General features: G+C 43.6%; 1 protein-coding gene across 2 annotated transcripts in view; it reads left to right on the top strand.

The window, feature by feature from the left end:
- CMTM7 (CKLF like MARVEL transmembrane domain containing 7) overlaps window positions 1-13414 on the top strand; it is a 37678-nt gene extending 24264 nt beyond the window's left edge. Inside the window, exons 2-6 of one of the 2 annotated variants that reach the window (XR_016348939.1) lie at window positions 4351-4524; window positions 9042-9140; window positions 10199-10280; window positions 10579-11612; window positions 11737-13414. Coding sequence is in view for 1 of the 2 variants with exons in the window: in XM_075921972.2 (XP_075778087.1) it covers window positions 4351-4524; window positions 9042-9140; window positions 10199-10280; window positions 10579-10592 (369 nt within the window). In the remaining variant the exon portion in view is untranslated. Of the gene's footprint in view, window positions 1-4350; window positions 4525-9041; window positions 9141-10198; window positions 10281-10578 lie in introns of both variants that reach the window. The other variant, XM_075921972.2, reaches the window with a different exon arrangement.
- The last annotated feature ends 4998 nt before the right edge of the window (window positions 13415-18412 follow it).

Genomic DNA, 18412 nt, shown 5'->3' with positions numbered 1-18412 from the left:
AATAACAAGAATTTTAGTTATAAGCTGGGGACACATCAGTTGGAAGTAACGGAGGAGGAGAAGGACGTCGGAGTCCTGGTTGATTATAGAATGACTATGAGCCGCCATTGTGACATGGCCGTGAAAAAGGCTAATACGATCTTGGGATGTATTAGGTGAGGTATTTTCAGTAGGGATAAGGAGGTGTTAGTGCCATTATACAAGGCATTGGTGAGACCCCATTTGGAATACTGTGTGCAGTTCTGGTCTCCCATGTTTAAGAAGGATGAATTCAAACTGGAACAGGTACAAAGAAGGGCCACTAGGATGATCCGAGTGTAGGGGACCACCCGCGTCTGCATCCCGCAACTCCCAAACAACTCCCCCTTTTGGCATATTGGGTGCCTTCTAGTTTATTAAATCATGCGCTTTTACAATTTTCACGATGCGCCCGGTTGCCCCCTGCTTGCTGGGGAAGAGGATCCGGCCCACCCTCGCTCCGGACCCTGACTCAGGGCCCTAAGGTCAGGACACGCGTTCCTGCCTAGCGGAGGGGGTTGAAAACCCCTAAACTCCCCCGCTCTCGGGGTCCACGCCCCCGCCCTGGGCCACTTCTTCCCCGGCAGTGAGCTGCCGCTAGTCTGGGGCCCCTGGGTTAAGACTCACCCAGGGTCTCCAGTAGTCGGGTCTGTCCGGTCCTGGCTGTGATGCTCCCACTCTTCGGGGAGCCATCCCCTCCTCTGGCCCGGAGTTCCATTTTAAATTTCCCGCCGGCCGCGGGGGGATGACGCTTCCCCGAGCGTCATCACCCGGCGACGTCACGGCCGACGCCATCCCGGCCGGCCTCCCGCCCCCGCAGGTGTGTTCCCCCGAGTTGCGGCCTCTCTGGAGCGTCCCTGCTCCCTGCCCGGGGCTCCGCATGGCTTTTCGCCCCAGCGAGGTGTCGGCCCCGCTTCCCCGTCCCCGTGGAGACACGGGGGTTCTAGGGAGGGGCGGGGCTAACCCTCCACACCCAGGAATGGAAAACCTGTCTTATGAAAGGAGACTCAAGGAGCTTGGCTTGTTTACTTTAACCAAAAGAAGGCTGAGGGGGGACATGATTGCACTTTTTAAATATATTAGAGGGATAAATACCAGGGAGGGAGAGGAATTATTTAAGTTTAATACCAATGTGGACACAAGAACAAATGGATATAAGGTGGCTAGTAGGAAGTTTAGACTTGAGATTAGACGAAGGTTTCTAACCATTAGAGGAGTGAAGTTCTGGAATGGCCCTCCAAGGGAAGTAGTGGGGGCAAAAGACCTATCTGGTTTCAAGATTAAACTAGATGGGTTTATGAAGGGGATGGTTTGATGAGATAACATGATCTTGGTAACTAATTGACCATTCATTATCAGTGGGAAATAGGTCAATGGAGGGATGATAGGAGTTACTATAGAGAACTTTCTGGGTGTCTGGCTGATGAGTCTTGCCCACATGCTCAGGGTTTAGCTGATTGCCATATTTGGGGTCGGGAAGGAATTTTCCTCCAGGGTAGATTGGCAGAGGCCCTGGAGGTTTTTCGCCTTCCTTTGTAGCATGGGGTACAGATCACAGCTAGAGGATTCTCTGCATCTTGGGGTCTTCAAAGTATTTGAAGGCTTCAATTTCTGAGATATAGGTGAGAGGATTATTCTAGGAGGGGTGGGTGAGATTCTGTGGCCTGCACTGTGCAGGGGGTCAGACTAGATGATCATAATGGTCCCTTCTGACCTTAAAGTCTATGAGTCTATGAGTCTAAACACGGATGGGAGTGAGAGCGGCTCCCATAGAGCTCCTGCCCTTCCCACCCCCACCCCGCTGCCTCAGTATCAGCTTTAAAGCCATAGCTAGTTTTTAAGTGTATACCAGCTCCTGCCTGCCGCCACACTGCTGCCTCTCATACAGGGGCTGTGTGTAACTGTAAAGGTTAACAGATGAACCCAGGCTTATCAGTTAACCATGTACATGTTTACACTTTCATATCCCTAGCCTTAACGTGTGCTTTCAATTTCAAATTTAATTATAAATAGATGCATTTTTTACAATAAATCTGTATTTAAATTAAAAAAACAATATTTTATTTTTAACTCATATATTTTTGTCTGCTTTGGCTAGAACCAGCCATAGGAGTAGGTGGGCAAGTTACCATACCTGCTTCTTTTTGTTTTTAAATCAAGTTCTTTTTAATTCTCCATGTGACATTAAACCACAGTGAGAACAAGCTATTTGCTGTTTTTAACATAATGTGACAATTATATGAAGTTCACAGGTGATGGGACAAAGTATAGAATTCCTCTACTTTTTATATATTTTTTTCATATTACCCTCATACTGCATTATTTCCTTTGGCTAGTAACAGTGAGGCAAATTGATTTTAAGTTGTCCATATTAGAGGCAGATCCTCAGATTATGTACCTGAGAAGTCCCACTGAGAGCGGTCACATGAATAAGAGTATACTTATGAGTACTTGCAGGCTCAGGGCCTTGATTTTTTACAAGTCTTTAACAGTTTAGGCCCTAAGTAACATTTTCATAAGCACGTAAGTGCATAAAATCCAATGAAAGCTAATTGGACTTAGGCACTCCAGTCACTGAGAACTTTTTGAAAATGTTGCAGCCCGTATGTGTATTAGGGTTGCCAGGTGTCCGGTTTTCTACCAGACAGTCCGGTATTTGCACCGTCTGTCCAGTAGAAAAATTCAGAAAATACGGGACATGTGCAATGTCCGGTATTTTCTGAATTCCCTGCTGGGCGCCGGACTGAAGCCTGGCGCAGGCAGGGGAGCGACTGGGAGGCAGGGCCACGATTGACGCTAGGAGCCTGTGGTCGTGAGCAAAAGCCGGGGCGGGTGTGGTGGGGCGGGGGCCAGGACTCCGAGCCACCCCCTCCCTCTCCCGCCCAGCTTCTTCTCACAACTGAAGGGAGCCTCTGGTTGCGAACAGAAGCCAGGCGGGGTCTGCCAGGTCTGCTTCCCGACCCCTTTCCTCCGGGCCCCCCCTCTCCTCTCATCCAGCCTTGCGGCCCCCACCCCCCCTTCCTCCCGGCCAGCCCCCCCGGCCAGCTCTGCTTCCTGTCCCCCCATCTCCTGTCTAGTCTCATGGCCCCCGGACCCCCCCGCCATCTGCCAGCTCTTCTTCCCACCCCGCCCACCTCCGCCCCCCCCCCCCGCGCCCCCCCCCTCGCCCACGACCAAGTGTGTCCAGCTTTTTGGCAGGGTCTACCTGGCAACCCTATCTGTGTTAGAGAGCTCTTTCTGGTTAGTCACTACACTCTGAGACCTCTCCACCTCTTAGGGATCCCACTTGCATTTCAGGTTGGCTGGTGGCAGTACTCTTACTAGCGTTCCAGTGTGGAACATGCTTGCTTCTGCAAGTTGTCTCTCTGTGCTCTTAAAAATTATCTGAAGATATTTAAGGTATGTCTAGACTACAGATTTTTTTTTTTAAAAAAGTGGCCTTTTTTAAAAAAAACTTCACCTGTGTCTAGACTGCTATTACGTTCTTTAAAAATTAAGTCAAAAGTATGTCTTTTTTTTTTCAACAATGGTAAGCCTACTTTTATGAGGAAGAATGCCTTTTTTTGAAAGAGCTCTTTCGAAAAAAGGCATTCTTGACCGTAAACAGGGCTTTTTCGAAAGAGAGCTTCCAGATTGCCTGGGTGCTCTTTTGAAAAAATGGCTCATTTTTTCGAAAGACTTGGAGCTGTCTAGACGATCTCTTTCGAAAAAGGCTTGTAGTCTAGACATACCCTTAGTGTTGTGCTCATTACTTCTTCTTTCTATCTCTGTCTGTACTGAGCCCATCTAAGGGTGTGTCTAAACTACATGGCTCCATCGATGGAGCCATGTAGATTAGGCTGATCGTCAAAGGGAAATGAAGCCGCGATTTAAATTTAAATGGCTGCCGCACTGAGCCGACAAACAGCTGATCAGCTCCCGCGCCAACCTGAAAGCCCTTTATCGGCATCCCCATTATGCCTCGTAGGATGAGGTTTACCGGGGAGGTCGATAAAGGGCTTTCATGTCGGCAGGGGAGCGTCCAGACTAGCGCACTGAGCCGACAAACAGCTGATCAGCTGTTTGTCGGCCCAGCGCGGTAGCCATTTAAATGTAAATGAAGCCTCGATTATTTAAATCGCGGCTTCATTTCCCTTTGCCGAACAAACAAATCTACATGGCTCCGTCGATGGAGCCGTGTAGTTTAGACGTACCCTAAGTTATCTTTTGTCTCCTTGATTTTTAAGAGGTGCTCTTTAGGTTTTTTGAAGGATCTGTTTATCTGAATTTTTCCTTCATGTTCTGTACAACACCTGTGGGTTGCAAAATAAAATGTATTATTCTGTCTTTCAGATATCACTACTGATTGGATTCATCTGTGTGAGGAATTCAGCATGGACAAATTATAGTGCATACAGCTACTTTGAAATAGTCACCATGTGTGACTTCATTATGATTCTCATCTTCTATTTTGTCTACCTTTTCAGAGTGTACAGAATGCTCACTTGTATTAACTGGCCACTTGCGGTAAGTGCCATAGGTGGGATCGTTCCCCCGCACCTCTCATTCACTAATCTCTGTGGTTGCTCTGTCTAGTTACTTGTGGTGCCACTGCTTTTTTTCTCTGTTTCTCAGGAACTCTCTTCTTCTCCTTCATGAGTGCTTTGACCAGTGACTTCATCCCTACTGTCTGCTTACTGAACTGGTGCATGCTGGCACTTTCACACATTCCTTGAGTCTGATTCTGCTCTCCCTTACAGCAGTATAAACTGGAACTAACTTATTTGACGGCTTTAAAGTTACTTTGATGCAGATGAAAGAAAACTAGAGTTCTCCATGTCCAGTGTTCCTGTTAAGCCAGCATTGAGCAGATTGACCCTGAGGCAAGCACCAGTTAAGGATGAGTTCAGGGTAACAACGTGTATAACTGCTGTCTTGTATACAGAAGCTGTAAAGCCCATCTCGTGGAATAAACAAACTTTACTTCCTAGTGGGAAGAAGCTTCAGACGACCCATTTTAAAATACCCTGGAAAAAAATCTTTTTGTCTGTGTGTGTATAGGGAGGCTTTGTTTTGTTTTGTTTGTTTGTTTATTGTGCCTTTGTTTCTGGTTTTAAAACTTCTTCTGGACCGTGAGTTGTCTTTGGAGCTGATCTCCAGTTCTTCCCTGTTCCATGGCAAGGTTTATTTCAGCAGCTTCCCTCACTACTGGCCTGTTACTTGTGCTTCCAACTGCTGAGCTGCATTGCTTTTTCTGCTGTTGGGCTAAAGCACTGGAGGGACCAATCACACTCGCAGTGCACCACAGTCATCGTCCTAATACAATTCTATAGCCGTCTTCATTCACAGACCTCTGAAAAGGTGGGTGAGCCTCTTTATCTCTACTATAAAGAAAGAAAAGCCGAGATCCCAACTGGTTAAGTGACTTGTCCTAGGTCACACACAAATTACTACCATATCTGACCATTCTGCCACATAGATTGCATGCTAGTCAAAAACACTTCTGTTCTTTCACCTTATTCTGAAAGTGGTAGCAACTCCTCCTCTGCAGAGCTGTTCGATAATGGGGAGGGAGGGGGGAAGCGGAGTTTTCAGGAAAATCTCTTCCAACTTTTTCCATCAAATTTGAAATATTTATGAAAAATTCCATGAGCTTGTGAGTTGTGACAATAGCTGGCCAGCTCTACTTACCATGTCTTGCAGCTGTGGGAAAAGGAAAGCTTCGCATCAGAAATATAGCTACTCTGTGGGATTATTTCATATGCCATCATTCCCTTTCACTAGCTATTTTCTTCTGTTTTCCTTATTTGCTTTATTTCCCCCTAACCATTCTTTTTCCTTCAGAGTCCTCCATACTTTTGATAAGTTATGTTATACTCTTTTCCTCCTCCAAAGTAATATAGTGTTGGTTATTGGTGCAGATTCATAATTGTTGCGTAGTTTTATCTGGAATTTCTGTGTTTATGAAACATAGCAGAACAAATGAACAGGTTGCCAGTATGTAGCAATCATGAGCCACCTCCAAACCTCATGTCTGCAAATCCTCATTTTTCTGAAAATCTGAATCTGAATTTTCCTTTATAACTGACCAAATATTACAAGATAGCCAAAATTCAGATCCGAACTTTGGAGTCTGGGGCTCTCTGATTATAACCTGATATATTGTACTTGGTTAACAGAAGAAAGATGTAAGCTTGTATTATAAATACTGGGTGACAGTGAATCGCTGGTGAAATGCCAGGATTTCATTTATTATATAGTGGAGTCTACATTAAATATAAATGCAAATGAAACACAAAATCTAAAAACCAGAGCTGTGATTATTGAGTGACTACATACAACAACATAATACTCATGTGAAAACAATCCCATTAAAAATTCTTAGCTCTATTGTTAAATATTGTCAAAGCTCCTGAAAGATTGTGTATCCACTGAAACACTAAGTCAAATGCATATCTACTGCTCCCCCATATGAGAATTTGGCCATTTGATTCTGTCTAATAGGTATTACAAACGAATCTTGCATCCTTATTATGTTAATTTCTGGAGAAAGTCTAGGTAAGAAAAGTCCAATATTTTTTTCAAAGTATTTAGACCATTTCTGCTTTGATATAACTTTGTTAGTTTTCAAAGATATACTACATCTGGCAGTTGCATCTTTCCTTTTGTATTCATTGCATTGGACAGTTACAGGCCTCATTCTTTACTGCTGCTCTGATTGTGAAAATCAGTGCAAAATGCAACCAGATCAGAATGGTAGCATTTGCAATCCTCTTTGCACATATGTTGGCAGCTGGAGAAGATACAGAGTAAAGGAAAATTGGGGAAGTAACTAGGAACTAATTATTCTATCTCATCACTGAATCAGAATACATGTAAGCCGCCCTGTTCCAAATACTCGACGCATACTGTATCAAGTTAAATATAGCCCTTAATTTTCCACTCCTACTCCACCCCAGTGTCTGGGCATTCCTAGGATTTCCTGTAGGATGCTCCTGTCTCTCATCTCTTGGTTTCCCTTAGCAGAGGGTCATGTCCACTCCTTAGATCCTGATGGAATTAACACACCGTACAAACTGCAGCGAGTCAGCAGAACTTGCTTAGCAGCTTTATACAGGGCTCTACTTCCCACTAGCAGGTCAATCAACAGATGAGTCCTGCATCCTTATGTGAGTTCCTAAGTCTTGTCACAACACACTTTTTTGCCTGATGACATATTAATTTGTCTCAGAAAGAATTAAAAGGGAGAAAGGCCTGCCGGGAAACTTTGAAATTCATACAATCATAGATCTGGAAGAGACCTCAGGAGGTCATCAAGTCCAGCCCTGTCCAAGGCAGGACCAATCCCAACTAAATCATCCCAGGTAGGGCTTTATTAAGCCAAGACTTAAAAACCTCTAGGGATGGAGATTCCACCACCTCTCTAAGTTTCACGAGGCATAAGGGAGCAGTCGACAAAGGCTTCTCTTGTTGACCGATCCGCGTCTTGACTTGCGCGCTGTGCCAATGATCAGCAGAGCTGGCAAAGCGTGGCAGCCATTATTATTTGAATGAAGCCGGGGATATTTAAATCCCCGCTTCATTGACTATGTCGGGTAGTCTAATTTACATGCCTCTGGCGACAGAGGCATATAGTCTAGACATACCCTAAATGCTGGATTTGTAAAGCCCCAAATGACATGGGAATTTAAAATCCAAACTGACATTTATCTTGCAAGTGGCCCCTGTTTTTCATACTCCTGTATTAAAACTTCATCATGGGAAGTGCTTGAAATCCTGATCCAAATATTGTCACTTGGTCTTATCTTGAGGCCTCATGTTCTATTGCATATAGATCACTGATTAGAAAACTGCATGATTTTTTTATGTCTTAGCTTTTTGTTTAGAGTTTAAAAAATTGTTTGTTAGGGAAAAGCATATTAGATTTTATTGGCAAGAGTTTCCTGAGTATGATTTAGTTGATTCAGCCAGGAAGGGAAAGACTCTTAAACATGAAGAATTTCCCTCCAGAATACAGTTGCACATGTACCAATCACCAGAAAGAATAGTGATCAAGAGTTCAAAGAAGCTAAGGTATAACGGAAGGGGGGAAAAGGCACAAATAGCAGCATGACAATTTGCAGTACTGACACAGAAAGGAAACTGGAAGGAGGGTTTTGTCTGTGTTTGTAAAATGAATCAGATTTCACATATATTCGTGGCTTGAGAGAAGTGTAAAGAGAAATTGGAATTTCCATTTTAAGGCAAATTTTAAGTTTAAAAAAATGTGTTGTTCTAAAATTGGAACAAAAAGCTGAAATTTTGCAACAAAGAAAATTGTAATATAATTATAGGTTCAAAATTATCACCGCTTTTTTGTTAATTTCTATTTCTTTAGATGATTTCAAAAAATAATGTAAACCCCATAAAATTAATATTGAATATAAAAGCCCAAACAAAATTGAAACAGTAGAGTGAAAACAAACCATTGTACTTTATCAAAATGAAATGTTTTTACATTATTCATAGTGAGAAAGTGGAAACAATTTGTTTTAACTTTTTCCACTATAAAATGTCATTGAAATTTTCCTATAAGTTGCGTCAGTTCTGACAAAACTGAGTTTTAGGGGTGGTCATAAATGGTTCATCCAGCTCCAGTATTTATTTGTTCTTCTGCCACACATAATGTGCACTTTACTGTAGAGATTCTTGGAGGCTTGACATTAGCTATGAGGAAACTTGTTTTTTGGGGAGGGGGGATTTTCTGTTTTGTTGCCCCTGTTATTGTTCCCATTGTGTTTGCTGTAAGTTGCTAGTAAATGAAGCAAAATTTAGCTCTGTTAAAGACCCTACTGTATGGGGAGTGAAGCATGTTTTTCTGTTTAATATCACACACCTCACCAACCACATTCTGAAATCTATTAATTCTGCTTCCTTCCCCGAGCTGAGCTGCTCTGAAACATGCCACCACATCCATCCTTCCTTTTATCTGTCTGCATTTTGGTTCACTGAAATGCTTTCCTTAAAAGATTCCCTTCTAAAATGTGCTCCGTTTATATTTTCAGGAACTTCTCCATTATTTACTTGGCACACTCCTGCTTCTTATTGCCTGTATTGTGGCAGTGTCAAACAGCTACAATTTATCAGGACTCATAGCTGGAGCGGTAAGGCTGTTTGTTGGATTACAATGTTTACTAATCCTGAGACTTTGTTACTCTCCTATTTACTGTGTCTTAGAACATTTGTTTGAAGCTTTATTTCTTTACAATCCTATCTTGTTTGGCCTCGGTGGGTGCACTGGCTTCTGACTTCAGTTAACATACCATAACTGCACAAAAGGAAAGCAATTACTGGGGGATTCCAGTTCCCTACCTAGGTGGAGATTAGACATGTCAAAAGAGGTAAAACACAAGGCTCTAGCTGCTTGCAAAACACAAAGAACCGATTGTTTTTGGTGAAGGATGAAGTAACTTCACTACAAAACATGGCGGTTTGTCAGTTTAGCCACAAAACTTATCATGAGCTCAGCATCCCAATGCCCTTTGCATTTGTTCCCCACTTAACAGAGTCCAGTTCAGGGTCTGTGTCCTGAGAACTAAAGTCCACTAGCTACCTCTGAAGTCATCTCTGCTTCCTCAGGCATGAATTTCTACAGAGACTGATTGAGGGGGGCTCCTGTATATGGGAAACTGCATTTTGATGGGAACAGGGTTTAGACTGTGAAACTCACTCCTGCAAGAGTAAAGAATAGTCAGGGGCGCCTCCCCTCTTCAGCACCAATGCTCAGAGTTATTGACATTCCTGAATGTGTTGAGGCTCTGGGCCTGAATATACAACTCATCTCTTGAACTCGGCTTTTCCTGGAGTGAATTATTTACATTTGCCCATATTTATTAAAAACCTTAAAAATGAATCAAGCTACAGGCAAGAAGGGGGGGGGGGGAGGAGGAGATGTTTGTTTCTGTTCTTAAATACCTGATGCTCAGCACACTTTCAGGTGCACAGGATGAAATTCAACCTTATACTGAGATCTTGCATAATATCTATATATCATTGAAAGCCTGTATAAACCCTAATTTGTGGTTTTAAGTGATTCATATGCCACAGTGGGTGAGTTTCCCCATCAATGAATAAACAATTATGGAATTGGAATGCATGGGACTTTCTACGGTGTAGACAAATGAACATACTTTCTTTTCACATATACCCTTTCTTTTAACAGATATTTGGTTTCTTAGCTACATTCCTTTGCGCTTTGAGCATATGGTTATCCTACAAGATCTCATGTGTTACTCAGTCAACAGGTAAGTATCAAATGTTAATACTAGGCAGAATACTTCACAAATGGAATATTTGTTTTCCATGGTAGAGTTTGTATGGAGGAATTTATTAACATTCTGAATCTTGTAGCTGAATATATTGACAACAGTAACTTATTAAAAGCTAACAATAACAAAATAACCCATGTATCATAATCAGTGAGCATTCCACCTCCTGTTACCCCAACAAAATGAGTTTGCAGTTGGCTTCCTGCATATTTTTTAATCAAATAAATGAATTTGCTTGTGGCAAACCAGACTGACTCTGACTTCCTTTTTAAAGACGCAGCTGTATGACTGGCCACTGCAAGATGTTTGTGCCTTTCTAAAAGGATATTGAAGAAGAGGGTCCACTATGTGCCATGAGGAGATTCTGTGACTGGATTATATACAGTGTTATTTGAAGATTTACTTGAACGTATTATGCAAAGAGAGAAACAACCAATATTGGAACCAAAGAAGTTGGGATCAAAACAGTTTAATTGATAAACTGTTTTTCTAAACTTTAGAGAAGTGCCCTGTCCATCTTAGCAGCTACTTTGTGGCTCCCTCTTACATGCAAAGGGAATATTCAAGACTCCTGTGGAGAGTTGTTTAATTAGGATCTCTATAATTTTAAAGATGAAAAGATTAATTCTGATTTTCTCCATGCATTTGTAAAAGAAATTCTACAAATTCACCTGATTATTAATTTCAAGGATAATTCCTTTGACAATGCAACTCTTGCACACCAGTGTGCCTAGAAAACCTGTCTTAAATCCTCTTTTTCTTTCTCTTTTGTTGTCTTTGATATTTTTACATCTGTTTGGCCAGCATCAGAAAATACTTTTTCCATGACTGTCTCTTACACAACTCACTGTGAATGCTGCCTTCTACACTCAACTGTAAACTGAGTTTTCTAGATGCCAAATTAATTCTGCTTCTACATTTTAATAGTCATTCATAACCCCAGAAAACTCTTCTCAGTACCATCCAATAGGTTTGCAAGAACATATGTATAGTAGTGTTGCTCCTCATATATATGTATTTGTGTATTTCCATTCTCCCCTCCACGGCAAAAACTTCATGAAGAGGGAAAGTTGCAGATTTCTCAGAAATTATTCTTGAGTAGGGGAGGAAGGATGAGGGAGATTGTGTGGGCCCAAGCACATGTGCATTTTGCCTAGAGCAGAACCATCTGGCTCCTCTTACCTTAACCTGCAGTCTGTATGGATGCCCCTTACCTCTGCTGCCCTGCTAGAACATTGCTTTCAGGGATGCTCTGTGGTGTGACGTTTCCTGGATTCCTCCTAAAGTGGGGTGTTGGTGCAGGAAGAGGTAAGCTGCTGGTTAAGGCAACCAAATGCTGCACTTTCTTCCTCTTGCTGTCCCCTCACTCCCCCAACAGTTCTGTAGATGAGCTAATCTAGAGCTTCTCTGCCCTGCCTTTCCCCCAATGCAGTGGTTCTCAACTCGTTTCAGTCCACCGACCACCAGGCCAATCAAAAAATTTTCCTGGACCACCTCCAGCACATGTAGCACAGGATGAATGACACAGCAACTACTCAGCACGGCAGCGACACTGACGCGAAGAGCCTCAGACAGAAGTTACTGGCCATACAACATGGTTGTGTCCTATGGATGACTCACTGCGTGCTTGTGAACACAGCGTAAAACAGCCTAATGGTGGCGCCTGCTCACGCTGTGATTTTGGACAATGTTCCTGTGGACCACTGAAAAAGTCACCGTGGACCACCAGTTGAGAACCACAGCCCCAATCCAGCTCCACAGAGTCAGGAACTCCCTGAGCCCTTTTCAAGAAAAGGGGAAGTGTGGCAGAGCGCTCAACCTCCTTGAGTCTGTAACTGCAATGGTGACTGACCTAACCTTGACATTTGTATTAGAAAATTATTCCAGTGTAACAATGACTCATGAAACAGCCAGAGATAGATGTGCCTTAAATGTTACAGATTTTTACCAACTTCCCACTCTGGGGTCTTGTATAGCCTTTGTGCCTTGCAGCTGTAGCTGGTGTGTGTTCTAGTCACTGTGGGCAAAGATGTCTTTTTTTAGTTGTGTGAATTTAGTACTCAGGAATCATGCTGCCTCAAGAGAACATAGTCCCCTAGTTAGCTACAGTCCAGAGGCAGTAAGGGGTGCATGTTTCCTTACTGTGCCCTGCCAGTACATCTCAGCGCTGACCAGGCAGGTTTGAGAAGAGTTAATTCTCTGTGCCTCATTGCCTGCTCTGCTGAAATGCCAGCACTAAGGCTGTTGCAGTGAGCCATGACACACACTCACTGACTAAGCCCCTCTGAGTAATTTTACCTAACTTGGTGACTGACCATGGTTTGGATGAGGGCACTAGAAGTTCATAGCAAGGCTAAAGAGGTGAGTATGTAATTGTAGTGTTAGACTTCTGCTCTTCCCCTCCTCTGAGGGGAATGCTCCTCTGTTACTCGGACATTCCCCAGGCCCTTTTCCATACACAGCCACATGGAAATGGATTTCTGATACAGCAAAGCCAACTGCACAACTACCCCTGCAGCTTGCTGACCGCAATAGTCAAACAGGGAAGGTGGTGGTTGGCCAAAAAGCCAACTGCACAACTACCCCTGCAGCTTGCTGACCGCAGTAGTCAAACAGGGAAGGTGGTGGTTGGCCAAAAAGCCAACTGCACAACTACCCCTGCAGCTTGCTGACCGCAGTAGTCAAACAGGGAAGGTGGTGGTTGGCCAAAAATTCTAAGAGGAAGCTGGGATCTCTCCCCACGCAGCTGGTTTGCACAGCTCTCCATCCATCCCTCTTTCCTAGGCAGCTTTCTTCCATACTGCACTTGTGCCACTGCCCCTTGTGTTACACTGGCATTGGTGGGGCTCCCACACCAGCCTCCTTCCTCCACCCCGCACTGCCACTACTACATGTTGGAAAAATCCCCCATAAGGAGTTCATTGCACTCTAAAGGTCAAAGTGTTTCAGTCTCGCTCTGTGGTGGCCTGAAATGTTTTCTAGAGAATTCATGGAAATTCCCCCTTTGCCTTGCCTCTGGATGCAGAACAGGCAAAATGCTGTGAATTTGCTGTATAATATTGAATACAAGTGTTTAAAAATGAACAATACATTTGTCTTACAGAAGATAATGGCTTAAGAATGAGCTTTTTGTGGCGAGAGGATGCTTATGCAGTTTGACAACTTAATTCTCCTTTTAATTGCTTTCAAATTGTTCAGTTTTCCATTGCTCACCTTTCAAATGGTTGGCTGCATATGTGCTGAGAAACATTTTTCAAAGACGGGCGGTGGGAAGGAGCAGCTTGCTCGGTGTAACATGCCCCTCGGAAAAGCAAAGCACGATGAAGTACACTTGGCATGGAAGGAGGCTAGGAGCACTCGAAAGAGGATTCCCAAAACAACAGGGCTGTGTCTAGACTGGCAAGTTTTTCCACAAAATCATCTGCTTTTGCGGAAAAACTTGCCAGCTGTCTACACTGACCACTTGAATTTCCGCAAAAGCACTGACGATCTCATGTAAGATTGTCAGTGCTTTTGCCAAAATACTATGCTGCTCCCGTTCGGGCAAAAGTCTTTTTCCGAAAAACTTTTGCGCAAAAGGGCCAGTGTAGACAGCAGAGATTTGTTTTCTGCAAAAAAGCCCCAATCGTGAAAATGATGATCGGGGCTTTTTTGCGGAAAAGCGCATCTAGATTAGCCACGGATGCTTTTCTGCAAAAAGTGCTTTTGCGGAAAAGCGTCTTGCCAATCTGGACGCGCTTTTCCGAAAATGCTTTTAACTGAAAACTTTTCCGTTAAAAGCATTTCCGGAAAATCATGCCAGTGTAGACGTAGCCCAGTAGTTGTTTCAGGGAGATGCAGAAACACATTGGTCACTGCAGAATTCTAATGTAAGCATGGAACGGGTGGCTTATTTTAGCTGTCAACTCTCATAACTACCATCATGAAGTTGCTAGCAAATATTGCCAGCCATAAAGTTGTTGCATGCCTCCAGGAGCAACAAGATGGAGCTGGAGAGGTGCTTCGTTTTAGCCGCTCTTGTCCATTACTTTCATATTTCACATCCTCTTTCCTTCTGAGTTTACATTCTGCTAAAGCCAAGGGGAAAATGTTATGCTGCCTTCCTCAGGCTTGCATTAGGATGCATCAGTTTACAGCATGTTTCATTTTGTTTTAAGCCCTGATTTTTAAAGTGCCTGCAATGGTGGGACTCTCGAAGGCAGCTTTGAACACAGTGCCACTTATGGGCCAAATGGGGCCTGCATTGCATTGCAACCCCCTGACAGCCCTCAATATAGAAGTGTCTACAAAAACAACTGAATCCCAGATCTGAAGTTGAAGTAATTAATGCTGGGACCTGTAGTCTCTGCAGACTGGTCTCTCCTTCCCCCCCCTCACTTTATCTGCCTTACAACACAGCCTGGCACCAATGAAACAGATAAACCGGGAGGCTTTTCATGTAGAGTTAGAGGGCAGGGCCTATTTGAGCCTTGCATTCCCAAATCACCAACATGGGACAGCACTGGATCAGTGATCAAGACCAGCTTAGCATACCAGAACAGTAATTGGAGATTGTGTGCCTAAAGGCTCTGGCAACCAGCAAAGGGACATTCTAAGGCTATATCTACACTAGGGAGGTCAGTGGTTAACCCGTCTGGCTGGAGCAACCTCCTACCCTCCATGGGCAGGGGGGGAGGGGCCACTCCAGCCTGATTGCATTATGCCATGAGCAGGGTACAGTTCCAACCCAGCTGGGCCCAATGCCACAGGTGGGGAGGCCACAAGATCCTGTTTGAGCGGTTAAACAGGATTTTAGTTCACTAATCTACACTGGCAACAGTAGTGCAGGCACTCACTACAGCACAGCATGTAAATCCACCTCTCCGTGACGTGGCAGCCAGGTTGGCAGAGAAATTCTTCTGGCCACCTACTACTTTCTACAGCATGGGGTAGGTTGGCGAAGCTACATCTCAGTCATGTGATTTTTTCACACCAAGAGGTAGCTATGCCAACGTAAGTTTTCTGTGTCGACTAGCCTTGGTCCTCAACTCCAGGGGTTCTCAGTCTTTCTTTCTGCACCTTCCCTCACCCCTCAAATTCCATAGCCCAACTATGCCACAACTTTTATATATTTTTTAAAAAAGCACCAGAGCAAGCACTAAGGGATAGCTAGTAGCATCACTGCCCACAGCCCTATGCTGTGAAGCAAAGTTGCTCAGGCTTCAGCTTTAGTCCCAGGTGGTAGGGTGTCCGCTTTCTGCCCCAGGCTCCAGCAAGTCTAATGCCGAAACCTGCTTGTGTCCCCCAGGCGGCCTCACAGACCTCTGCTCTACTCATGCACGGCTTTCTTCATGAACCATGACCAAAAGAAGCACAGTGCTGAAGTTGTGGCAATTAAAGCTATAAAGTGCATGGTGGTGGCAAGAACTCCGTTCATACTTGCATAATGATCGTTATGCTCATATTCCTTACACAACAGGCAAAAACAAGGCTTTACAGTTAGTTCCAAACCCCTCTTAAAATAAGAGCATCATTTTGTTGACTCAAGTCTCACTAAACAAGACGCCTACTGCTCAGAATATAAAGATAAAATTAGCCAAGTATGCTGTTTTTAATCACAGTGTTATGTCCTCTGCTCAGCCACATGAATCTCACAGGTCCTAAAGCCAAATCTCTGGGTCCTCTTTATCCCCTTATTCAGAGCTTTATTAAAATCTGGCATTGTCAATGACATTTAATATTGCCTGTGCATGGGGTCGATGGCTGATCTCTAACTGAATTTCAATCATGCATTGTCTTCCAACTTGTGTATATAATTCCAGCTGCTTCCCTGCTACTGTATTACTATAAACAAAAATGGAAATAAATTTCTGGCTTCCATGTGCTGGTTATGACCTGAAACCAGTTAAGCTACCTAGGAAATCAACCCCCTCCTCTTTGGGATCCCCAAAGGCTTTCTAAAATCTCCCATAAGCCACTGCATCAGGGAACTGTGCCAGGAATTGTAGGAACTGGTAGCCAGTACAAGTGTTCTCTCTGCTGTCCTACAACCTCATACAAACCCAAACAGACTAGGATATGCAGACCTGTTCCTGTATACACTGGTACATCACTGGCTCAGTGAAGCAATTAAGAAGGCAGGTACTTAATTGCAGCTCAAACACACTCCAAAGCTCTATTTGCACTGAGAATTTTGGACCATCTTACTCTTGCATTAGTACAGGTGAAAGCAACAGTGCAGGCTGGAGTGCAGACAGGATGCAGGTGTATTTAGCAACCAACCCCTTATTCTGAATGGCACGAGAAAATACAGGGGTAAAGCACACCTGGGTCCTGTCTGCACAATAGACACTGATGGCAAATTTCCTGTCCTGCCTGTGCTTTCCTGGACTGTTTAAATAAGCACAAGTGCAGATGCATATATGCCAAAAACAATGGGAAACTGGTGAGACACTCTGGTTGCTTACTAGCCAGTTATTAAATGTTTGGTGAAACACCCAACTGCCAGACCCTGCTGTCTATACTACTGAGCCATCTAAGATCCTCTTACAAATTGGGTACTCTAAGGTACATTTGAGAGAGGGGTTTCACAGCAATTAAGCAGCCCACAGTTGCAGCAATGCTGCACAATACAGAACACACCTTTGATACAATACAGGAGTCATTGCTAAGTAATGACCTTTTGCAGGTGGCAAATACCCTAAAAATTGGATTTGATTTTCTATTTACTCTAACAGTGTCATAGTTCTGGGCCTTGTAGGTCAAAAAGGAAGTTCCTCCTCCCCTCCCCCAGTCTTCATACTGGAACTTATATTAAAAAAAAAAGTGGTGTTCTGTTGCAGAACAAGCCCTGTTTCCTGTCTGCAGCAGCTAGTTCATATGACCTAGTTGTCCCTGTGATTAGGGCTGCTGAATGGTCATGGCATTTTTTCTGAGTCACAAGGCGAAAAGGGCAAACGCTGTATCACTGTCAAAAACAGAAGTCAGGTAGTGCATTGCATCTCTGCTAATCTTTGTGTTTCGACTGCAGGAACCACTGAAGATGCAGTAACAGTTATGGGAGATCCTATCTCCAAGTTGATCCCATTGAATGTAACAAAAACAAAAAAAAATGAATTTTTTCATCTAGCAGATTATGAAAAGCCTCATCGCCACCAAGCCTGAAAACCCTTCTTGGAAAATAATTGATCTATTCCTTTCTTTTTCAAAAGGCGTAGGTGCCAGATTGGGAAGTTAGCAGCAGGTTTGAAATCAGTTTGCAACCAATAAACTATACAGTATTCTCAGTTAGCAACACTCACCAAAAGAAGGGAGGTTAAACCAGAACATGAAACTGGAAGGGGGCATGGGAGAACTTTGAAAATTGTTAATACCAAGCAATTGCCAGTGATGGATTTCTTTTGCCCTCTTGTGGGCAAACTTTTCTGTTGCAGCTTTCAAGCTATTTTAATGCACCCCATGCAAACCATAGCCTGGGCTGACAGCATCCAGGGCAAGACAGACCACACATGCAATCTCCAACATTTGGAAGGTGGGTAGTTACACAAAGCAGAAGGCTCTGTTATACCAAAAAAGAATCATCCCAGAATACAGGGCACTTAAAACTAGCTCACTTTCTCAACACCAAATGGCAATTGCTTTAATTGCTAATGTTTATTAGCAAAATAGAGGCAGCTGCATAAAAAGGGACCTAAAGCTGACATGCTCTTCAAATGGGAGAGCCCAAGCTCCTGTGGTTTCTTGGAGCATGCACACAACTGCCCAGCTCTTTTGAGGAAGAAGAAAGTAATCTTAGTAGCACGTTGACTGGATTCTGAATAAGCTGGTCTGAGAAAGCCCAACTTGTTCGAGGGACAAGTATATGAAGAGCGTCAAAGACCCATGAGTTAGAAGTACACATCTTATGGATGGGGATTTGTGCCGCTAACTTCCATAGGCTCCTTCATAAAACACTTAAGCACATTTTTTGAAAATTAATGGAAGACAAAATATTAAAGGCTATAGGCCTTCCAAGAGATGGATTTAGTCAAAAGGAGTAGTAATTTTATAGGTACACTATATTGAGGGCTTTAGGCTTCTCTGATCCAAACAGCTGACTGCTTTTTCACAGCCACACCAGCTCTTTTACC

The sequence above is a fragment of the Pelodiscus sinensis genome, chromosome 2, assembly GCF_052426305.1.
Source record: "Pelodiscus sinensis isolate ZL-2025 chromosome 2, ASM5242630v1, whole genome shotgun sequence".
In the NCBI taxonomy this organism is placed as follows: Eukaryota; Metazoa; Chordata; order Testudines; family Trionychidae; genus Pelodiscus; species Pelodiscus sinensis.
This window is presented reverse-complemented; position numbering and strand designations above follow the sequence as displayed.